Here is an 18,034-nt window from a genome sequence, read left to right as displayed (position 1 = left end):
CCCCACTGCTTATCCCAATCATACCACTGTCAGAAACTTGCTTTTATCTCTTGTTGCTATTAGCAAGTGCAACCAAATGCTTCTCTTGCAGCAGAAGTATTTACCCACTACAGATTAAATGGTCTTATGCTTGCTGCAACCAGTGAATCATCACAGCAGCGACCGTCTGCAAAGATGGCTGTCTTCTCCTTAGAGGAAGGATGCCCGACCAGAACATGGTTTTGAAGGCTGATAGTGCAGCAACCTGAATTCATACAAGCCAGAGCCCAGATAAAGAGACTGCTTAGGAACTCTGTGCTGAGTTCTGTGCTAGAAGAAAAGAGGATAATAATAAAATACCTGCTGATCTCCTCCCAGTTGAGAGCTGGCTTCTTTACTACCATTGGTTGGGAAAGATTAGACTTCTGCCACAATGTAGAGCCTTGGATGAAGCACGGCTCCTTCAAGCAGCAACATAAACCATCTCCAACTTCTGTTAACAAAAGGAGGAAAGAATCTCCTAATCTGGGCCTTCCATGCATAGCTACTAGGTATTCCAGACCAAGCGCAAAGTAGTAAACAAAGCTAAACTGCACTGATCACCACATACTTGTTTCAACCTTGCTATTTTAAACCAGCGTGTTGGTGGCAGCACAAGAGGTGAGGAGCCTTTTCCAGCTCAAGGGCCACATTCCCCTGTGGGCATCTTGGAGGTTGCATGCCAGAGCAAAAGATGCAGCTCCCAATTTTGTGCAGTAGACAACTTGCATGTAAAGAAGGTGGAGGTTTCTACACACACACAGGCATTCAAGGCATGATCACAATTCAAGGATACATCCTAGCCAAGCCAAAGTACTTGGAAGGATGCAGAGCAAGCTTGTGAGTCAAATAGAAGCGACTGGAGGGCCCACCACCACCACTTTAGCATGAGCAAGGAAAAGGCATCCTGTTGCGTTCCCCAAGGCAAAGAAGCAGGCTGCAATTTGTGTGAGTGGCAGCACACTTGCACACCACCCAGAACTAGTTTCACCAAGCATAGGATTGAAACCCATGTGCTGAATGAAGTTGAGCGGTGCAAAAAGTACAAAATAAGTTGGGTATCAAACTGTGATTTCTCATGGCCAGGGAAGCTCAGCTTTACCGCTCCTTATTCTACAGAAGCAACGTGAGCCTCTTTTCCATCTGCTGCCCAGCCAGGAAGTTTAGCAGAGGAATAGCAGGCAGTGTGTACAATTGCATGTGTGAAGAGCAGCCATCCAACCTGTTAAAAGTCATGGATGAGGAATTTGTATTGCTCCAGTGCTTGAACTTCCAACTCCCATCATCTCCAGGCAGTATAGCTAATGGTCAAGGATGATGAGAGTTTGTAGGCTGTTAACGTCCAGAGAATCGGAGTTTCTTGTGCATGAAATGTAATTTCCAGTACAAAGTGCACAAACAAGAGTCAGTCTGTTATCATGGACTGGAGTCTGTTACAGTAATTCTTTTAAGGTAGTCTTATGGCAGCGTATACTGCAGGCTTTTTCCTGCATTGATAGCTGCCGCTTATAGAGCCCTGATGATGCCTCTTAAGCACACACTTGTTTTTTCTGACAGGAGTGCACAGCAGCTATTCTCTTCTATGGCAGAAACTAAAGATGTTACACTTGGATCAAACCTGCTGATATGAGAGATGCCTCTTTCATCAAGAGTCCATCTCATTCTCTACACCCATCTATCCCTCACTTGCTAGTGCAAAATGACAGCCTACACAGGTATAACAGATGGACTGGTCCACCTACTTACCCACTGAACTTTAGCACAGCTCTCATCTTTTTACACAAGAGGATTTATCAAGGCCTGACTTCAGTTTTGGAGAGGACTTGGGCAGGCTGCTCTCCATAGAGCCTCCCAGTGCCCTCTGGCATTTGGGCTCGCCTGCTGCAGCCTCCCTTCTCGAGGGAGCCAGTGTATCCAACCCATTACAGGCTCCTATGCACTACAGCAGGGGTTGGCAACCTAAGGCCCATGGGACACAAGTGGCCCCCAGGGGTTATTTAACTGGCTCCCGAGCCACCCGCTCGGCGAGTACCCACGTGCTGCACCAAACCAGCACGGTGTAGGGACTCGCTTTCGTAGCGCCAAAAATCGAGTCTGCGCAGACGCCAAAAATTGCGGGCACGCACGCGATCCGGCCTGAGCAGGTGCAGGAGGAAGTGGCTGGCTGCTGTGAGAATACAGCCGCCAGAGGGCCCAAGGTGTCGGCCCAGTATGCCAGGTGCTGACACCAGGACTGCTTTGTAACTACTGGAGGCCGCCTCAAGCAGGAGCAAAACACAATTTAATCTCTCCCTTTTATCAACCCGGAAGCAGGGAAAAACAAAATTACCAGAATAGTACTCCACCAGCTCCTGCAAGCTCGAGAAGGTGAGGCGAGGGGAGATGTACAGCCAGCCGTTTTCCATGCAGTTAATGCGATAGTGTTTCACGCAATCCCAGGAAGCACGAGTTGCGTGTCTGATAGACAAAGAGTAGCAACCTGCATGTGAGAGAGAACACCATCAGGCCACAAAGTAGTATAAAATCATCACCTCTGAACTTTCTGAGCCACACTCTTCAGCCCACTTTGTTCCCTAGAATCCAGTGAGTCAGAAGATTTCTGAAGAGACTCAGTACCTTTCTTCATTTGGCTCTCTCTGACCAGAAAATAACCTTCACTGTTGGAAGGCAGCAGCAACAGCTCCTCAGCCTTTGACCGGCTGATGCCCTCATAAAGCCACCTGGAAGAGAAGCGCAGGCCACTGTTACTGCCCAGAACCCTTGTCCCATGCAGGCTAAGACTGGATCCTCCAGGGATATCCACTCTTAGGCAGCTCTTGGGGGGGGCACACATCCTGAACTCCCCTACTGCTGCCCAAATTACTCCCAACCAGACCATTTATATTGCTGCAGCATAAACAGGAAAGCAGAAACCCCTACCCGTGAGAGATTTTGGCCACATGGTTGCTGGGAACATAGCAGCCTTTGCCCGTGGTTACTGACTCCACTTTCCACCATTCACCATCTCTGTTAAAAGAAAAGCATATTGTAAAATTGAGCATCAAGACTTTCCAATGACCTCTTCCTTGAAGATCTTCCCTATTCATAATTGAGAACTAGGGAAAGGGGCTGGCCATTACCATGACAAAAATACTTATACTGTTTCCAGCAGCTTTCCTTTTTAAATAACTGGGAGAAAATCTGTTTGTGATAGATGGGGATAAATACAACATCACACTAGAAGAATGTTCAGTCAGTATAAGGATTTCTGCTTATACAATGGAACGTTCTCCCTCTCTCCTCCCCCCCGTGCCCCTTAACTGTTCTAGGGGTTCCCCCAACCCTTTGGAGCAGATATGAGGAGGGTGTGGCTGGGAGAGGAGTGGAGGGGAAGTCCCATCACACAAGCAGAAATCCTTGAGATGAGGGGATTCCTTAGTTGGATAGTACCCAATGTTTCTCAGTTTCCTTAGCAGCCCAGATGGATCACACAAAATTTCATCATATAACATGAGGTCTCATGTGCTGGAGACCATCTATGTGAAAATGTATTTATATACTATTTGTATTTCTGTGGTGACAAATGGTTTCTAAAAATTAAGTTTGACTGGCTGATTTGTTTCTTACATTTGTATACCACCTTTTTCTCCAATGAGCTAAAGGTGGTCTACATGGTTCTCCCCTTTCCATTTCCTCCTTACAACACCTCTGTGAGATCAGCTAGGCTGAGGGACTTTGACTGGGCCAAGGTCACCCAATGAGCAGGGAATTCAACCACTGGTCTCCCAGGTCATAGTCCAATACTGTTATACCACATTGGCTCTCAATTATCTTTTATATATTTTGTGGAGACTCAAGTAGAAGCCAAAGGAACTGGGCCTTAAGCACAAACGACAGCTTAGCCTTTATCACACTTCAAAAAGTCTCAGAGTTCAGGCCAGTTCCACAAGGACACCCTTGTTCCAGACCTTCGTGTATGTCTCAAGATGGGTAGGGGCAATTCTGTCATTCATCATCTCAGTGCAAGTACTCACTCAGATAGCAAATTCAGCTGCTCTCCCATCCACAGTATTGGCTCTGCATGTCCAGAAGGGAAATTACACACAGCAACAGCTATAGGGGTACTCTCACCTACAAGTTAATAAATAAAGACATAGTTAACAAACAACTTACAATCTTTCCATGCTTTGAGCTTCCCTCCGATGTAATCTATGACGAGTATCAGGAAACTTCCTTGACGAGTATCAGGAAACTTCAGGTGTCTTAGGAGCAGGGTGCACTCTTATTACGTATAACAGCTGCACTGCCTTCTAGTTCATTTCCAGACACAATTCAAAGTGCCCTAAATTCAGGCCCTAAATAGCTTAGGCTTAGGTTATTTAGCTGGTACAGGGGCTGCTGTTAATTTTTAGAGCTCTAGTTGACTGGGTTTTATGGGTTTTTAGCCTTTCTTTGTTAACTGCCCAGAGAACATTGATGATAAGCCAAGTACAGTAGTACTTCGGGTTACAGACACTTCAGGTTACAGACTCCGCTAACCCAGAAATAGTACCTCTGGTTAAGAACTTTGCTTCAGGATGAGAACAGAAATCGTGTGGTGGCGGTGGCAGGAGGTCCTATTAGCTAAAGTGGCACCCCAGGTTAAGAACAGTTTCAGGTTAAGAACGGGCCTCCAGAAGGAATTAAGTTCTTAACCTGAGGTACCACTGTGCTGGCAACAAATGATCTAAAAGGCTTCCCATACAGAAGCTGTGCAAACCTTCAAATCAACAGAGGCGGCTTCTCTTGACATCCCATTGGTGGCTGGGGCACCGCAAAAGGCTTATTGATTGTGGGACTCCCTCCCCAGGGAGGTTTGTTTTGCCCCCTCTTGGCTGCCTTCCCCTGCCTGATTAAGGCATTCCTGCTTCACCAGTTAGTTAGTTAGCAAAGCTGAGAAGTGTTTAAACTAGTAGTGGCAGCCAACTTGGTGCCTTCCATATAGGGTTGGGACTTCCAATTCCCATCAGTCCTACCCAACACATCACCAATGGTCAGCAGTGGTAGGAGTTGTAGTCCGAGACTATCCAGAAGGCACCACTTTGATTCTCCTAGTCCCGGATCATCCTTCCCCCACCTGGTACCTTCCACTGTGCTGATGGTCCCAAGTTAGCAGTGGACATTCATTTCAGTGGATCTACCCCGAGTAGGACTAGCATTGGATGCAACCCTAAGCTTTCTATGTCCAGGGATCGGTAGCACAGAACAACCTCCCACCTTGTGGCCTGACACCACGGCTGAGGCCAAGGGCCTGGCTGTTCTGCACGTTGGACTGTGGGCTTGGCTGAGTAGCAATCTGCTTCCTCCTGCTGGGCAAACTTCCCATCACAGTCTGCCGTCAGCTGGTAGATTTAAGTAATAGTGGTCTAAAATCACAGTATCGAGAAAGACCTTTTAACAAGAGAGAAAACAGAGGGTCATCAGCATCAACTTCAAGGTTGCATCCAGCCTCCCGTTGAGCTTCCATTCAGTTGCTCACCAATGATATAAGAGCTTTTTCTACATGCTAAAACTAAATGCTGATCTAGGTTCCCAGCTTGGAGTCCTCTGTCCTTGGCTCTACTCAGTCACATGCTCCAAAGGACCTTGTGCTCGGCACCTCTTCTATCAGCCATTATCCATCATTTGCTCTGAACTCAGTTATCTGCCAAGTGTTTGAAGTGTCCTTGCATTGTGTTAGGGAAAGAGGCAAGAAGCCGCAATGCCATTTGCTGCCTCTTTAAGATGTTACTGGCTTCATCATTGGTTTGGTTATTGGTTTGAGTCTGCAAGGAAAGTTAACATTAATAGCCCAAGCAAGAATTAGTTAACCCTGGAAAAAGACTCAAAATCAGAGGGGTCATGAGGACGTAAGCTGGCCTGGCCTGTGAAAACAAGCTGGAGTTATGCCTCTGTAAAGCATTATAGTCAGGCTAGATTAAGGACTGAAGCCTTGGAGTTGTACTACTCTGCAAGACTGCAGTACCAAGAAAAATATGGATCTTTATAGTACAAAGGTACACCATCCTGGTTAAAGGAAACAAAATTGGATGTCTAGGATGCTAGCACTGAGCCCTCCCTTGCCTTCTTTTGTATCTTTAGCCATGTGAAGTAAGTTGGTGGGCAAAAGTGAGCAAAACCCATGAGAAGCGAGTTTAAAAATGAAACTACACTTGCTCAGAGTGTTGTGTTTTTGTAGTCCATGAAAGCTTATGCAACAATAAATTGCTTAGTCTTTATCTGAGGAATCTGATAGCTCAGTCAGTAGAGCATGACACTCGACTAGGTGACCTTTGGAATCCCTTCCAACTCTACACAATTCTATGATTCTATGTATTTCCTTACTTCGTGAAATTCATTTTTTGGATAAGTGGGGTCATATTTGGGAAACTGCTGTAGGAACCCCCAACCACTTTAATCCAGCCTTGAGTTGCCCAGTAGGGGGTGATTAACACTCTTCAGTGAAGACTATCCTACAGTAGAGGTGAACAGATGAGGAATCTCTGCAGTACAAAACACAGCCAAGTTAGGACATGTCACACTCATTTGAAAATACAGAACTTATTGCCTTAGCCATAAGTTTGATGTACTCCCAAGTACTTTGCAAATCAGTTTGGACTGTACTGCTGAGAGCACATGCCTAGGATGGCAGTGTTAAGAAACCATCCATTTCTAACCTGGTTACAATATACACTGGCTAATAGTGTTTGGAAGTGATGGCTCCACTATCTTTGAAACTTATGTCTCACCCACAGCTTGGAAGCTAAACAGATTACCTATTGATAAAATAATCTTTGAGTAGAGTTTAAGTCCGTACTCAGTATGACCAGGCAACAAAGATCAGTTCTGGATCTCAGCCCTGGTGGCCAGTAACATAGCTATCTGCCCCAACAATTAAAAAAGGCTTTCCTAAAGTTAACCTGTAGTGCTGTTTTTTTGTTAGTAGACTAAGCCTCAGGGTTACTCTTCACACCTCTGTGGTTTCCACCTTGGTATCAGGGACATTCAAGGCTCCTCTTTCACTATTCTCCTACTTATCTTAATCCTACAATGAAGCACACTTCAGCAAAGCATTATTCACCTACAGTGGCCTCTTTGCCCCACCAGTCTTCTACTACTATCACCATAAAATCTGCCAAACCCTTGGTTCCATTTCTCAAAAGCATCATGGTCTCTAGCTCCATAACAGTTCCTTCTGCTCCCAGTGATGTGACTGTGAGCACCACTCACCTGTCTATCCCAGCACCAAATGGCCACAGGCTTTTCAGAAATCACAGCAAGATGGTGATGCGACAAGAAAGAAGCTCTCTTGCAAAACAGGACCCTTGAGGACAGTTGGTAGGGTGGAGCCCAACCCCAGTTCCCCTGGCTGTAATAGTTTCTGGATAGGAGTCAGAACACTGGGTCGCATCACTCAAGACATAGGGATGCACCAACACAAATCCAGACCTATTCCTTTAATGAACAGTGTCCAAAGATAAACGCACCTGACCAGATTCTCTGCATTCAGTGCTCTTCAGTAGTTTGGATTTCTTGCTGCAGCGTCTTCCAAGCAACAGGCTGTCCTCTTGTTCTGTACACAAGTACACAAGTAAAATCCAAGCAGCAGAATCCTCTTGGCCCTTCTTCCCTGAAGCACAGCTTAAGCCAACAGCCGGTGAGTTTGTGCTGCTCTTGTTGTTTGACTGCATGTTCTTGAGAAGAGCTGAATCTCGAGAACCCACAAGCTGCTCAATTTCCTTTTGACGCAAGTGGAAAAATGGTTGGTGTGACAGAAAAAAGGGGGAGGAAACCACACAGAAAACAGATGCTTCTGCAACACTGTTTGACTTTATTTTACCACAAAGTAGAGCCAGGTAATTGTAGCAGGCTAGATACTACCTGTGGACTGGTGGCCAATTATGGAGAATGGCCTTTCTTGTCCCCCCAAAGGAACACCATTGTTCTAGAATCTAGACAGCCAGGTACACACTACATGGAATTGCAAGTTTTAAATCCAGAAAGTGTCTCGTGTAGCGGAGGTGGTTCAGTTTAGAGAACCAAAGGGCACAGATGTGGAGGTGGCATACCTGCCCTGCAGTCTCTTTTCTCCGGCATCTATTTTGCAGCCAGGCTCCCACCAGGCACCAGAGCCTGGCTGAAGGGAAAGGGATGCTGAGAGAGATTGCAATGGAGAAAGCAGCAGGGAATGTGAGGGCTTTGCGCTCCTCACAACCTGCCCTGTTTACTCCTAAAACGGGGCAGCAGGTCCAGGTTTAGCTACCTGGATCTTCCAGCATCAACCTGCTCAGGCATTTGGTGGCCAAAGAATACTGCGTTAAGATCATTGGATGAATTAATGTTTTCAATTGCTTTAAGAATGCTTTTGCTTTGTTTTTAAGTGGTACATCTGTTTGCCTCCCTGGGCTCCTTGGGGAGGGGAGGACTGGATATAAATTCAGTAAATAATGACGACAACAGCCTTACTTTGGTCCTTAAGCAATGCAGTTGGTTGGTTAGCTTATACAAACTTTCATGTGACAGGAGGCCTCAGTACTATTAAGTTCCTGCCTACCTGCCATTTATGAGATTGTATCTTTCACAGCAGCCTAAAATAAACTCCTATCACCACCACCATCTCCTGCTGGTGGTGAGTATAGACCTCACAACCAGCCAAACGCCTCACGAAAACAAACAATGGGTGAAACAAAAGTGGAGCAAGTGGAATAAACCTATTTTCTGCTCTTTCAGGGCAATACTTGATGGTATAATAACCATTTTATCCAACTATTTTCAAGTTGTTTTCTTACCATGAGATGCAGTTCTGATAACACCTCTGCAGTTTCCTCAGTCCCATGGAAAGTAACGTGAGAAGTGAACATCATGAACATTTTCCATGAGCACTCGTATTTCTCTGTATTTAGAGATCCCGATGAAGCACTTTGTTCCCTGATGTTCCTGTTCAACTAGTCACAGCCCCCAGATTGCTACATCAGGAAGTTTAGATGTCTGATGTAGATTTCTTTTATATTAAAAAAAATTATTCCATGGACAAGAGGAGCTTTCTGGCAGTATTAGTCATAAGTATTATGTATGCAAAGACCTCACAAAGCTACCCTCAGAATAACGTGAGGCTGCATTTGCGTAGGCAGCACCCAAAGGTCACAAGGGCACATTGAGAAGTAGATGGAGGAATCTGGGTTGATAAGGTGTCAGACATATTCATAACATATTCAAAACAGCCACTCAAAATCATTTTGATAAAGAAAACTGAAACCTCCACAGTGCTTCTCCATATGGTATATACACCGTATGTACGTTAGCGGATCATTCCAGGCGTTAAGACCTCTGGTACTATCAATTCTGTAATGGTGTGTGTTAAGAGACAAGCAACTCGAATTGTAAATAGCAAGGGAGTGTACACATTTAAGCAGCAGGAATGGTTTTGTTAACTCCGTCTCAAAGAATTTACTATGCTTATGAAGTTCTGTGGTAATGCTGTCCCAAGCAGAGAGCCATACTCTCATGTGAGAATTACTTTTGCTCACCCTTTTGTTCAATTTGTTGCTTTTTAGTTACAGAAACCACTCTTTGGGGAAATTCTCTTGTGCAATATAAAAGATCTGGAGGTGGGGGAGAGTCAGGGATCTCCGAGAAAACCACATGCACCCGAGGACATTTCCCCCTGAAGGTCTTTGCCCACCCCCAACCCCCGGCGGCAGCATAACTCCTAGTGCATGCATGCTGCTTTCTGTTGTCCATGTGCAATTTTTTTTTTTTTGCGGAGGGGAGAAACCAGTGTGCTTTTCTTTTTTAATGGACTTTCCTGCATACCTCATGGATCTCTTCACATCTTAAAGGACCCAACAGAGCCTTGTTTCTTTCACATTTCTGATACTTGCCCAAACTGAAATACTAAAGTTTATGAATGGGGACTGTACTAGGTTAAGATGGTGTCATAGCCTTGGGCATGAGTCCAAAGGTGAGCTGGCTAAGACTGCAGCAGCTGTACTGGTGCTGGCCTTGAGCTCACGGAGTCCAAGCAAGGAATCTTAAATAGCTGCCTCCTGCCCTGTGCCTGCCCAACAACATGGGGAGTGCATCAGGTGGGAGGCCACTGAAAGAGATTAACACTTATTTTCTAGATGTAGCCCTTTAAGATCCACATTCTTCAGGCCAACAGGGTGGGAACAGTGGGGTGCGTGTATGTGTGTGTGGACTCATAAGGCCTCAGTAAGAACAATATGCTGGCTTAGAATTATCTTTGGTGTTGTGACTACTGATCTGCCTCATAACCATAGGTTCCAGCTCAGAACAAAATATGAAACGTCATGAGTAGGCTGGGAAAGAGCAGTTCCCGTAGGGCAGGGACGTCCAACCCCAAGAGGCTGCTATCTACTCCGGGGGGCAGGGGGAATCTAGCAGTGATCTACACATTTTGGGGGCGAACCCAAAGTTGTTAAGCTTTTTGGGGGGAGCAGGCCAAAGTTGTTGAACTTTTTTTAGTTTTTGCAAACATGCACCATTGAAGGGAAGAACAAGGGGGCTGGGCCAGATGCTCTTTTTCCCCCGGGGAGGGGAGGGGCCCTGCGATCAACAGCAATCGACTGCAATCTACCACTATCATCTGGGGGTTGACCTGTCAATCGCGGTGGGGTAAGGGGACTTTCAGCACCGTGTTACCCTTCAATTGTTCATACTCTTCCCTCCACCACCCCAATCTCAAAATTCTTTATGAAATTTACATGTTATAACTACACAACTTGTGTCTCTTTGATATTTTTATATTATCTACACCTCAGTTTCTCTACCATGGCACTCAAAAACGACTCAAAAATATATGCACTGCATAGAGACATTGACAGGACGCTAGCTATGCTGTCCATCAGGGTTTTGTGTTTTTGAACATTGGAGAAACTCACTGTTTCATTTGATGACCAAGTCATTTGATGACAAAACCTGATAGTTCTGAGCTCTGGAAATCAATGGAGACTAGCCCAAACATGGAATAAACACACAGAGCCACATTAACAATGAGACTCGATTATAGCTTTATTTAATTGGTACGAATTTTCCCTCCCAAGCAGAATCTTCCGGTTCCCTATTTGAAACAGAGCTGAACCTGGTTTTTCCAAGGATCTTGGCCCCATGAGCCAAGTATATTCTGCCACCATATTATGAATAAGTCAGCAGCACATCAGCAATTATTTCACCCTCTTATCAGATCAGAAATCACACACTTCTGGTCTTCTGTGACCCAACGGGAAGCAGAAAAGCAGCAACCTTTCAAATTCAGGAGATCAATATAATCTGGGAACTATCTAGCTCCCAGGGCAAACCTACCCACTTCTATCAAGACTGCTGAATTTGTCAAGACAATAGAGTTTAATATCAGCCTATGAAAAATATATAAAAAAACAGGCCCTAAACAGAGCACACTGTTACATTATACAGTACACAGATGCATTCCCTTAGCTCAATACAAGCTCAAGACGCCTGCATGATGCAAGCAGAACAAATCATAGACCCAATATAGTCCCACCCGCACCCCAAGTTTTTGTAGCAACATAACTGCTTGGGGAAAGGCTATAAAATTGGCTTGTCTGTCCCTCCATATGTCCAAAACCATAATCTGAAGTCTCCGCTGACCAGTTTGCTAAGTTACTCCCACATATTGCAAACAGCATGTTTCATAATTGAAAGGCTTGGGGATTTCCCATGAGGAGGCTATAGCAGTGAATAGGGAAGTTTGCAGAATGCCAGTTTTAAACCAGGAAAATGGGGGTGGGATTGGACTACATACACTTTAATAGAACTGGCATTGCAATTGTAATGCATCAGTGTCCTCAAGTTTAGCAAATATAGAATAAACACTTCCCAGTTGTTGAACATCAATATTGCTGCTACATCAAAATTGACATTATTACCAGAGAATACTGTGTGACTACTTGGACCTAGGCTGAAAAAACAATCCTCCATCAATGATTTAGAATTCTATGGTTTTTCAGTTAATATATAGTTCACTTTACTCAACCATTAAATATATTTTGGAAAATTCATTTCATTTTTGGAGAGTGGCTGTCTAACAGGTGTCATTGATTGGGCAAGTCACTATCATGAAACAGTCAGGGGAAGATATTTGTATGAACATCTTAAGCCAACTGTTTTCTTCTTCTTCTCCAGCTTGGGAAAGCACGGGCCCCCCTGCTGCCCACCCCCAGGGTAGCAGAAGTCAGTCATTCTAAATATAATCCAGCTCCCTTTCTAAAGCCTCTACAACCCAGCACTCTGGCTATCGCAGAACGTATAAAATCCCTTGTACACTGCTGAATAGGACACTTTCATCAGAGAGAGCTAAGCTCATGAGAAACCTTGCTCTTTCTTTAATTGGTGTCCCAGCAGCCCTGGTAGGAGATCCTTTTGCATGCCTTTCACCCACCTCAGCTATGAAAGACTTACACTTCCCTACAGTGTTAAAATATGCAGGATATATGCCGGGATGTACTCAAGAATTCAGACAGTGCAGGATTCAAGACCCACCCACCCCTGAAGTTTTAAAACACTGAATCTTCACCCCCGCCCCAAAGACATTTTAAAGACTGCAGCCAAGAGCCCTAATAACCTTCAGCAGAAGCACGACTAGAAAGCAGTTCTAAGTGCACAAGCCACAGAAATTATTTGGATTCAGAACAAAACAGGAGACCCACCACTTTCACATGGTTTGACATCACAGGAATCGGGGCCGGGGGGGGGGGAGGAATGGCAAATACAGTAACTCTCTCCATTAGCACCAATGGAATGTTAGCGCAATGGATGCGTACAGATGTGACGAGCGTGCTGGGGAAGCTCACTTGCCACACTTGTGCCACACACACACACAGTCTGAGCTCAGGAGGATTCTGCTTTTCCAGTTTGAGTAGAAGCTAGATTAGCACAGCATTGATTGGCCAGCCCTTGAGTCACTCGTAAATGTTCCCCACCTGCCCAAAGCATTGCTCTGTGCAGCGCCGATTAGCTGACAGCCATGGTTGAGTCATGAAACCTCCCCACTTTCTCAGAGCATGTTCCAAAGAGTAAAAAAACAACAACCAAGACTGAGCAAATACCCGCACAGTAAAATCCTTTTTATCAAAATGCCAAACATCACAAGAAGCAGGTTACGTATGAAGGCCGGGAGCAGTGGTGGCGTGGAATAAACGCAAAGCAGACAGCTCACCTGAAACATGGCGGCCGTGTGGTGAGAAAGGAGAGAGAGACTGCTTTAGATTGTGTGTCAGCAAAGGAGCAAAGGTAGGGGGAAAGTGTTGCTCACCCTGCACAACCAACCCACCCCACCCCAAAGGCCCACAAGCCCACTCCTGTTTTCAGGAACGTCTGTACACAGCCTATGTTTCTGTAGCCAATGCAGGGAAAAAAGAAAAGATTCGGAACATAATGCCAAAGAGACAAATAGCTGAGAAGGTGGCAAGTAAGATGGGCAGGCACAAGGTGGGGAGGGGGACTTAGTAATGCCACATGTTTGGGTGAACACTGGATTCTGGGTGGGTTCAGAAGGGGAGAAGAGGGATTGTCTGGATACAGAAGATGGTTGCTTGCTTAGCAGGATACTTCCATAGTCTGAGGAGCACCAGCTGCTCCAGGAATTCCAGTCGCTGCCTCCCCTGGGTTGCTGGCTTGAGACCGTGTTTGGCTGCTCTCTCCAGAGCCAACGCTGGAGGACGACTGGGTCCGGGAGCGGATCAGTCTGGTCATACTTGCAGATGGCACTGGAAAGAGAGAGGCAGTGAAGACCAGAAATAAGCAAGTTTTGTTTTACCTTACTAGAAAATGCCTTCAAAATGAAAGAAGCGTAAAGTGGAAGGAGGGGGGAGTGGTGCTGCAGGAAAACAAAAAAAAAACCGCATCGCTTTTTCGGAGCTGTCTCCAAGGCGATAGCGCAATGTTACACTGGCAAATGCAAGTTTCCCAAACCCATGTTTACCATGGTGAAACAAATGTGGGGGGCATTGTAAAGGAGAAACAGCGGGTGGGAATAGGTGCTTAATCCCTCCAATGTCCCCTGCAGATACAATCCCAGCCAGCTGCTCCACCCCCACATTCCCTAGTTGTGCTTTCATTTTGTACCCCTCCAACTTGCAAGTGCCCTCTCCCCCCACATCTGCTGTATGATAGGGTTGCCGTATTTCAAACAGTGACAACCCGGACAGAAAAGTTGTTGAGTTTTGCCCAACGCTGTTGGACAGACATTGCTAGAGACAGCGGTCTTCCGGAAATTCCAGACATATGGCAAACCTATGTATGAGGAAATTCCGGGGTTGAGAATTCCGTTTTATTTTTAGCATATGATTCCATTCTCAGATATGAAAATGAAATGCACGCGTATGATTGAGGATGCTTAAGGCCTGATGTGCATAACTGCCGAAGACTCACTGCAATGCAGTCACCTCTCTGTGTGTGCATAAGAGTGCATAAACTACTATGCTCACATAGTAGTTTAAAAGAAGAAGAAGAAGCCAGGAATCATAGATTTTACTCCTGGATCATCACTGAGCTGCAGAACCATGCAACAGTCAGCCAAAAGCAAATGAAACCACTAAGAAAATTGTAGCGCAAAAAGCGTACAGTGGGATGGCCTAAGAATGCAAAATGTCGCCAGGCCATGCTAGAAGCAGAGTAACGCGTCAGAAAAAAAAGTAACTCAGTCAAACCAGCCACACACTTGTCGGTACCTGACTCAGTGCTCAGGTGACTGAGCTGCACGTAAGGGACTGGAAGCAAAGACAAGAGAGGGAATGGGAAATACAGGTTAGTGTAGAAATGACATGCCTAGAAGAATGTACGCAGCTTGAGCACCAAGCCTGAACACTCAGTCTTTCAGTATTTGCAACATGGTAGAACTTCAGGCAATGTGCTTAACACCACACTAGATGACCTGCAAATATAGTTTCTACTTTCTTGGGCCTTTAAATGTCAAGTGATTCCCCCCCCCCAACCCTAAAATTAATTTCTTTCAATGTACCTTCTTTTTGCTACAGGCACACAGATCAGGAAGACAGGTGATGTAGGAATTTCCCCCCCGATGAAGTTACCTGTAGCAAAAGGCTTGATCCTGTTTTGAATACAAGTACAGGGCTGCCAATCTAACCACAGGATTAGGTAAAAGTAAAGGGTAAAGGGACCCCTGACCGTTAGGTCCAGTCGTGGCCGACTCTGGGGTTGCGGTGCTCATCTTGCTTTATTGGCCGAGGGAGCCAGCGTACTGTTTCCAGGTCATGTGGCCAGCATGACTAAGCCGCTTCTGGTGAACCAGAGCAGCGCACAGAAACGCCGTTTACCTTCCCGCCAGAGCGGTACCTATTTATCTACTTGCACTTTGACGTGCTTTCGAACTGCTAGGTTGGCAGGAGCAGGGACCGAGGAATAGGAGCTCACCCCGTCGCCGGGATTCGAACCGCCGACCTTCTGATCGGCAAGTCCTAGGCTCAGTGGTTTAACCCACAGCGCCACCCATGTCCGTAACCACAGGATAGACCTTGGCAATTAACATTTTCCTTTCTGGAACTCTCCCAATTTAACCCACTCACTGAGGAATTTGGGAATCTGGACAAATATGCCTACAGTTCAGACAAGGGCTTCTTCCAAGTCCAGCAATATGCATGGCCCATATTGGCCAATAGTGAAAAACACTAAGTCTCTATGGGGGAAAAAAATAGACCTATCAGCCGCCTAGTGGGGTCTGAATGACAGGTAATTCCCAATCCTGCCCTCTGTGAAATAAGACAGTGCTGTTATAACTTACTGTAGCCCATTCCCTGCACGAAATACTTGAAGGCTTCAGTCAGTTTCCCAGGCTGAAAAAATAAATATAAATATAAGCATAAGCATAAGCATAAACATAGCCATTATTTATACCCCTAAAAGCATACAAGATGCAGGAGACCCACTAAAATGAGAGCTCACCTGAACGACTTGAGGGAGCCCTCCACAGTCTGCCATCTGCAAGAAGAAATGGGGAAAGGAGAGAGTCAAAACCAAGATAAAATGACATTCAGCTGAAAATGCTGAGCAAACAAATGAAGCCTAAATTAGCCCAGCAAGTGGTGGATTATAGCATCAAGCTGAGACACAGTATCTATTTCCAGCAAACATAGCTTTAAATTGAAGTTTCCTCAGGGAAAGAAAATGAATGGCATGCTGAGACGGGGAACCTTCAGTGACATTAGCCACTGGGGAAGACGGCGAAAGGGAAGTATGTTTAATAGGGTTGAGGTTAGCCCTCATTTCTGGATTTGGACTAAGAGGAAGCACAGCTGTTAACAAACCCATTCCCTGCTGCCATTGCAGCGCAGCCTCCAGAGTACACTTAAATGCTGGTATACAACTCTGATTTCTTCCTCTGTCATAATACTAGAACTCATGGACCTCAAAGGAAGACTCAAGGCAGGCAAAAGAAAATACTTCTTCATGCAGGGCATTGTTAAACTATGGCATTCACTCTCGCATGAGATAGTGAAAGATATCAACTTGGATGGCTTTAAAAGAGTATCACACAAGTCAATGGAGAATAAGGCTATCAGGATGTCACAATTGCTATTGCCCTCTGGATCTGCTTACGTGCGTCCCATAAGCATCTGGTCAGCCATTGTGAGAACAGAGTTATGAACTAGATGGGGCCTTTGGTCCAATCCAGCAGACTGTTCTTATGTAGTGGAGAATGGCAAACCAGGAACCACAATGAACTCTGGAATGACAGCCCCCAAGACAGCCACTCATAGTTGATGGTTACCTTCAAGAGTGTTGTATTCATTGGATCCAGCCGTGAATTGCATTCAACCTACAAAGCACAAAACAGCATTTATTTCCCCCTCTCCGTTATTTATCTAATTCATAGTTATTACCAAGGATCCAGTGAAGGTGGGGACTGGATACAGGAATATCATACTTCAACAGCAGCACATCAAAGTAAGGGATTTGGTAGATAAGATACAATGTCCCTGTTCTTTCTCGGTAGTTGTGCCCACCCTGTGGAACGCCTTTCTGTCAGATGTCAAGGAAATAAACAACTATCTGACTTTTAGAAGACATCTGAAGGCAGCCCTGTTCAGGGAAAGTTTTAATGTTTCATGTCGTATTGTGTTTTAATTTGTTGGAAGCCGCCCAGAGTGGCTAGGGCGGGGGTCGGCAACCTGCAGCTCCAGAGCCGCATGTGGCTCTTTAAAGCCTTTGCTGCGGCTCCGGGGAGGAGGCGATGGGAGGAGGCGAGGAGCGGAGGCGAGGGGAGGAGGCGAGGGGCGGAGGCGAGGGGAGGAGGCGAGGGGTGGAGGCGAGGGGAGGAGGCGAGGGGAGGAGGCGAGGGGAGGAGGCGAGGGGAGGAGGCGAGGGGAGGAGGCGAGGGGAGGAGGCGAGGCGAGGAGGCGAGGAGTGGAGGCGAGGGGAGGAGGCGAGGAGTGGAGGCGAGGGGAGGAGGCGAGGAGTGGAGGCGAGGAGTGGAGGCGAGGGGAGGAGGCGAGGAGTGGAGGCGAGGGGAGGAGGCGAGGAGTGGAGGCGAGGAGTGGAGGCGAGGGGAGGAGGCGAGGGGAGGAGGCGAGGAGTGGAGGCGAGGGGAGGAGGCGAGGCGAGGGGAGGAGGCGAGGGGAGGAGGCGGAGGAGTTAGTTGCCTGAAGCCCCTTTTTAAACTTAAGCAGGGGGAAGTTTGGTGAATTGTTCTTTCCTTGGGGAAAGCAGGCTGCATTGAAAGGGGCCGTATACACTGGTCACTGTTTTGAAGGGGAGTGAAGAACACACACTCAAAAAAAGGTAACTTGTTAATTTTATTTCTATGAGGAGGAGTAATTCTGAGGGGTCAAACAAATGAATAATAAAAAGGTATTTTTATAATGACGAATGCCTCATTATTAATTATTATTTACATCAGCCACTGATTATGATTTATGGTACACTGGGGCCCTGATTAATTTTCTATGGCATTTTGGGGCATTGATTATTGGGCATAGCAAGTTGCGGTCGCGTGGAATTTGTGCTTTGTGACTGTTTGAGGTGG

The 18,034-nt window shown here is 46.0% G+C and overlaps 2 protein-coding genes across 18 annotated transcripts in view; both read right to left on the bottom strand.

The window, feature by feature from the left end:
* The window catches only part of SLA2 (Src like adaptor 2), a 247,460-nt gene that overhangs the window by 566 nt on the left and 228,860 nt on the right, over positions 1 to 18,034 (bottom strand). Inside the window, exons 2-8 of one of the 7 annotated variants that reach the window (XM_083746668.1) lie at positions 7,503 to 13,088; positions 5,254 to 5,427; positions 4,032 to 4,128; positions 2,938 to 3,024; positions 2,635 to 2,738; positions 2,348 to 2,497; positions 340 to 472 (exon numbers count right to left, since the gene is read on the bottom strand). In XM_083746668.1, coding sequence (XP_083602794.1) covers positions 340 to 472; positions 2,348 to 2,497; positions 2,635 to 2,738; positions 2,938 to 3,024; positions 4,032 to 4,128; positions 5,254 to 5,362 — 680 coding nt within the window. In that variant the 5' untranslated portion in view covers positions 5,363 to 5,427; positions 7,503 to 13,088. Of the gene's footprint in view, positions 1 to 339; positions 473 to 2,347; positions 2,498 to 2,634; positions 2,739 to 2,937; positions 3,025 to 4,031; positions 4,135 to 5,253; positions 13,089 to 18,034 lie in introns of those variants that run through there. The other 6 variants (XM_083746666.1, XM_083746665.1, XM_083746667.1 and 3 more) reach the window with 6 other exon arrangements.
* The window catches only part of NDRG3 (NDRG family member 3), a 59,305-nt gene continuing 52,292 nt past the window's right edge, over positions 11,022 to 18,034 (bottom strand). For 6 of the 11 annotated variants that reach the window (XM_083746635.1, XM_083746628.1, XM_083746634.1 and 3 more), the window contains 4 exons: positions 16,781 to 16,828; positions 15,955 to 15,990; positions 15,794 to 15,845; positions 11,022 to 13,760 (listed from right to left, as the gene is read on the bottom strand). In XM_083746635.1, coding sequence (XP_083602761.1) covers positions 13,591 to 13,760; positions 15,794 to 15,845; positions 15,955 to 15,990; positions 16,781 to 16,828 — 306 coding nt within the window. In that variant the 3' untranslated portion in view covers positions 11,022 to 13,590. Of the gene's footprint in view, positions 13,761 to 14,723; positions 14,763 to 15,793; positions 15,846 to 15,954; positions 15,991 to 16,780; positions 16,829 to 18,034 lie in introns of all 11 variants that reach the window. The other 5 variants (XM_083746631.1, XM_083746627.1, XM_083746632.1 and 2 more) reach the window with 1 other exon arrangement.

This window comes from Podarcis gaigeae, assembly GCF_964106915.1.
Source record: "Podarcis gaigeae genome assembly, chromosome: 6".
Lineage (NCBI taxonomy): Eukaryota > Metazoa > Chordata > Lepidosauria > Squamata > Lacertidae > Podarcis > Podarcis gaigeae.
Note: the sequence above shows the minus strand (reverse complement) of the source record. Positions and strands in the feature narration are given on the sequence as shown.